The 5,000-nt window shown below is 34.1% G+C and overlaps 1 protein-coding gene across 3 annotated transcripts in view; it reads left to right on the top strand.

Annotated features, from left to right (window-relative positions):
• The window catches only part of LOC115220324 (telomere repeats-binding bouquet formation protein 2-like), a 32,081-nt gene that overhangs the window by 3,402 nt on the left and 23,679 nt on the right, over positions 1–5,000 (top strand). Inside the window, exons 1-3 of one of the 3 annotated variants that reach the window (XM_036510121.1) lie at positions 764–879; positions 2,715–2,877; positions 3,510–3,591. In XM_036510121.1, the coding sequence (XP_036366014.1) occupies positions 2,763–2,877; positions 3,510–3,591 (197 nt within the window). In that variant the 5' untranslated portion in view covers positions 764–879; positions 2,715–2,762. Of the gene's footprint in view, positions 1–763; positions 880–2,691; positions 2,878–3,509; positions 3,592–5,000 lie in introns of those variants that run through there. The other 2 variants (XM_029790425.2, XM_036510120.1) reach the window with 2 other exon arrangements.

Raw genomic sequence — 5,000 nt, 5'->3', positions numbered from 1 at the left:
TAATTTAACAATTAAGAAAAAAGTTAGGGTTAGGGGAGGTTTAGGGTTAGTTACAGGATGTTGTCTCAGTTTTAGACGCAGCAAATGATTTTAGTTGAATGGAGGTAATCGACTGGTTAAAATTGCCGAAATGCTCGGGATTTTCAGACGAAATATCTTACAAACTATAGAATTTTCTCAATAAAGCCAAGAAAAAATGATGTTTTATAAACACATTCTACCAGTATACGAAGTTTAAAAGTGTTTAGTTAACTAGAAATTGTGTTGACATCTGCCGTTCAAAAGGAAAAGATCCAAAACTTGTCTTGAAATAAATGCGCTAGAGTCAAAAGTATTGTAGCCATGAGTATCCTGTCATATATATCCAGTTTATTCAAAATGTCTTTCCTTTTGAAGGACTGAAGGACGGTAAGGTGTGAATTGAGAAATGTGACAGCAGTCGAGTAAATCAAACTGATCGTACATAGAAAAGGACATTACAAGACAAACAAATACAAAAATGTTAAATGAGTTCGAATGAGCATTATGTTAAAAATTTAATTAAAAAATATTTTATATAACGATTAATTTTTTCCTTTCACTAGAACTTTTTTTTAAAAAAACAAAAACAAAGAAAGAAAACAAATAAAAGTTGAAAAAGATCGAACCCGGCAGCCTATAAGGCCCAGCAACTATCTTTTCCTTTCATCAATGATTAAGCTGGGTTACTGACACCCACCTTTCTCATCACATCCTTCCATCGTTTCTCGGCTTCACTCGGTTGCAGGGTCCTCCTCTCCAACCCCATCTTGCTCTTCAGATGGTATCTGAAATAAGACAACAAACCGGGGTCAGAGAAGAAGGACCAGTGACAGCAGTCGAGTAGCAACTCCCTCGTTGGTTCGTTATGTATTATATTTATTATTATTTGTACTGTTTTTATAAAGTATTGTTGTTACCCCTGTGTACTCTGCCCGAGCAGAACTAGTTTAGAAGTCATGTCTAGAAGGTTGTATTGATGAAGTCTTGGACGTAGAGTCAATCTTTCAAACCAAGTAGTTCAAAAAATTAGTTGTAATTATTTTCAACGATAGTTTTACGGCCGTCAACTTGAAAGAATCTACCAACTGAAACCAGTCAAAGAATCCACATGGAGGATTTCATACATCGTCGCCTGTACAACAACAGTTGATCGGATTTACTTCATCTTAATTCGGTGATGCTTCCAATTACAACTATAAACTCAAAAGAAACACGAAAATCATTAAATTTTTTAACGATAACAACAATTTGTCTCAAATTTGTGCATGTGATAAATATCCAAGTGTATAAAATTTCCGGATATCAAAGATAAATCAGGACACGCGACGAATGAAGAAATTCTGTTTGCAACTCCCATAAGAATAATATTCTATTAAACAGTATTATCTTTGTTTAGTATCTATTTGATGCTATTATATATTTTATTTTTAAAAACACAATATTAAATGTACGTATTTAAAATATTGTGTTTCCTTAGAAAATCTATTGACGTGTTTCTGTTTTCTCACTATAATTGCTCACCTGTTGTTTTGTACTTAAAAAATATTAAATATGCATCTGTTAGATAATTTAGTTGAAGTATTGCTGATTTTCTCTCTAAAAAAATATTTAAATAACGTTTATTTTCTTTCATTGGTTCCATTCTAAATTGTGTATTACTTTTATTCGCGCCAGTTTTGGGGTTTCACCCAGGGCCAGGTCCAAGATAAAACTAATATATATTCAGTTTTTTATTTTTAATTCTAAATTTTCATCTTTTAATATATATTTATAATCTATTGCTCTTTTTCTCACTCAGATAAAGGTGAGAGTTTCGTAGTGTTTATGCTATCTTTTCAAAAGTGAAGAAATGAAATTATCAAGAATTAAAAACTAAGCTCCATGCTTTGCCATTTTTACAGTTGTTAGATATTTAAGAGTCATCTCCCTTGTATCATATTTTTTTTTCTCTCCGATCCGTTAAATTTGGTTCCGTCTATAAATTGGGTAAACTAACATATAAAAATGTCCAAAGTTCATGTTTAGAAAATACTTTGAAATAATTTGAGAACAAGAACATTATCCACAAACTTAGAATCCTCTTTTATCCTAGATCCAATTCCCCGGCTGGATACAGCCAACATCAATAAGCAAAAATACTAATGTATGATTAACATCTATCTTAATTTGCATTATCCTCCGGAAGCATAGAGAAAGGTGGCAAAAAAAGAACATTTTTAATGTATCTACACTTGACTGACAACAAAAAGCTTCAGGCTAAAGAGTTTAGTTCAATTATTGTATAGTATTTGAATGGTCTTGTGGATAACAGCTCAATTGTTACATAGCACCTGTTAGTGGCTGACTCGTACGATATTGTAGTTAAAAGGCCTCGTGAATAACAGCTCAATTTTTATATAATAGTGGCTGGACCTAGTGGGTGCATTTTTTTATTTAGTTGATCTTGAGTAACAGCTCAGTTGTTAAATAGCACCTTCTGGGTAATAACTCTATTAGTATTTGAAAGATCTAGAGGGTGACAGCTTTATTATTAGGAAGTACATGAAAAGCAACAATTACATAAAACCTAATTAGATATATTTCCATTTTGCTTTATTAACAAATTTTTGTAATGAAATTATTTGTAATTTATTGCAGTCATATTGTAATACTTAATGAATAATTTTGTAGATTAATTTGCCCCTTTATTACAGGTTTGTTCTTAATACTCACTGGCAACTATTTTGCCTATTAATTCACTAATGGCTGAAGAACAAGAAGATATGAATAAAAGAGTAGGACGAGGTGCGAAGATATTTTCTGGCCTGAGTGCATGGTTCTCATCAAGTGTACGGCCTATAACAACAGGATTGTGGGGTAAGTAGTATACTAATAAAGATGTATTTTATGGTATATAATTATTTGTTGGTTGAGTATTGAGGCTGTTTGTTCTCTGTTTATTACAAGCAGTTATTTGATCATCTATGGGAGAATAAACATTTCCATTGAGTGTGATTTGAACATAGAAAGCTGAGCCATTAACTTTGCTGGAATATTGTATCTATATATTGTTATTCTTTTTATTGCATTTTTTTTTTCAACAAATGTCATGTAGAAGGAGGCAGTGCTCATGGTTTTTGCAGGCCCTGCAAGATCACTGAGCTTGATGCTGTTAATGTTGCATTTAAACTGTTGCAGTTCAACGCCTACAGGAAATATATGAGCAAAGAGATTTGAGAGGATCAATTTTCTAAGGAGGAATAGATGAGCTTAGTGGTTAATGTGGAGCCAAGAGGGTTTTAATCACAACACAGGCGATAAGGTGGAGAGACTAACTTTTCCTTCACTAATCACTTCCTATTCTTCACATTCACGGCTCACTTTGCATCCAACTCCACACCACATTCACACAAGGTAACCCTTCTTTAAGATTATCCCATGCCATTCCACTAGACTCATGATCATGCACAGGCTTTGTATTAACAGTATTTCTGTTAATTCCTTTCTAGTTGCTCTTGGAGGTATGACACATCCAGTTGAAATTGCAGACTTTTTGTTCAGTTCTGATGTCACATCACCTGATACTGCCAAGTAAGTTGAGGTATTTAAAGCATTTATATTAAGTAACCTGCTTTGAAAACTGTCAGGTTTCAAACAATGGTTTCATTTTGCTTTCTCTAGATTTCCCTGTATTCTAAGGTTTTTATGAGTGGGAAAATAAAAATGATAAAATAACAACAACACATAATGCAAAAAGTGGTTTCAGTCACATAGAGAGAAATTTAGAAAGGTAGGAGAGAGTAAAAACCATTACACCAACAAAGGTTTTAATATATACATGAAACAGAACTTGTGCTAGTAACATGTAAAAGGCATCCAGTACTCTCTGAAGTGAGTGATGTTTGGAAGGGCATCCAGCGATAGCAATGAAGTCAAAACAGAGGCAGTTGCCGAGTGACATCTCTGTTTACTTTGCAAGTTGTGAAATTTGTGTTTTTGTGATCATGTTTATGCTTTGTCTGCAATTTTGTCAAGGACAGGAAGTTGGAACCAAGACCAATGTAAAATTTTGCATTAAACTTGAGAAGTCTGCTATAGAGACTTTCAGCATGCATTGGTAAGCTTACAGCAATGAGATAATGGGTTGTATGCCATGTTTTGAATGGCATGGGTGCTTCAAAAGCAAAAGAAAGTCCCTAGAAAACCTGCCACAAGTATCACTCCTGGAAATATAGAGAAAATTCATCAGCTTTGTGCCTGAGGATCGTTGGAGGAGAAGCAGAGACATTTAGAAGTGTTTGAGGGGGGACATACAGCAACAACTGGATCTGTGGAGTGTGAAGAATTGGATTCTTCATGACAACAATGCACTCTGCTACCAAACTCCCCTCTCTTGTGAGTTTCTTGTCAAAATCAACGCGGTATCGCTTCCACACCAGATTTAACACCTGCGGACTTCCATCCCTACCCCAAAATTTTAAATGCAGCTCAAAGGTCACCATTTTAACACCATTGTTGAAATCAAGAGCGTCCTTCACTCACTTATGAAAACAAAATTCCAGGAATACTGGGACTGGTGTATTGCTGCACAAGGTGACTATTTCGAAGGAGATGCTGTTAAAACATAAGTAAATAAGTTATTTTTTTATTAAACATAACTAGCCAGGGAACTTTTTGATACCGCCTCATAACCGATGAGAGTTGACTGGAGATAAAACAACAATGGCTCTAATATATGTGTTTGTATCTGTGTGAACTTGTCTTGACATTACATAATCATCAGCATGCAAGTAATGTCATTCATTTGTAGATTCCTATGTATATGTATGTATATATATATAATTCAACATGTGCAACCATTAATCCAGTCACATTTTTTACCTTTTATTTTTTATTTCCCCTCTCTCCTTCTATTTTCTCTTATTTCCTTCTGTAGAAGAGCATACGCTCGAAACATCAATGACTCTTCCATTTTTCTTGAGCATCAAACTCAGAGCTGG

Source organism: Octopus sinensis, linkage group LG16 (genome assembly GCF_006345805.1).
Source record: "Octopus sinensis linkage group LG16, ASM634580v1, whole genome shotgun sequence".
NCBI classification, from domain to species: Eukaryota; Metazoa; Mollusca; class Cephalopoda; order Octopoda; family Octopodidae; genus Octopus; species Octopus sinensis.
Note: the sequence above shows the minus strand (reverse complement) of the source record. Positions and strands in the feature narration are given on the sequence as shown.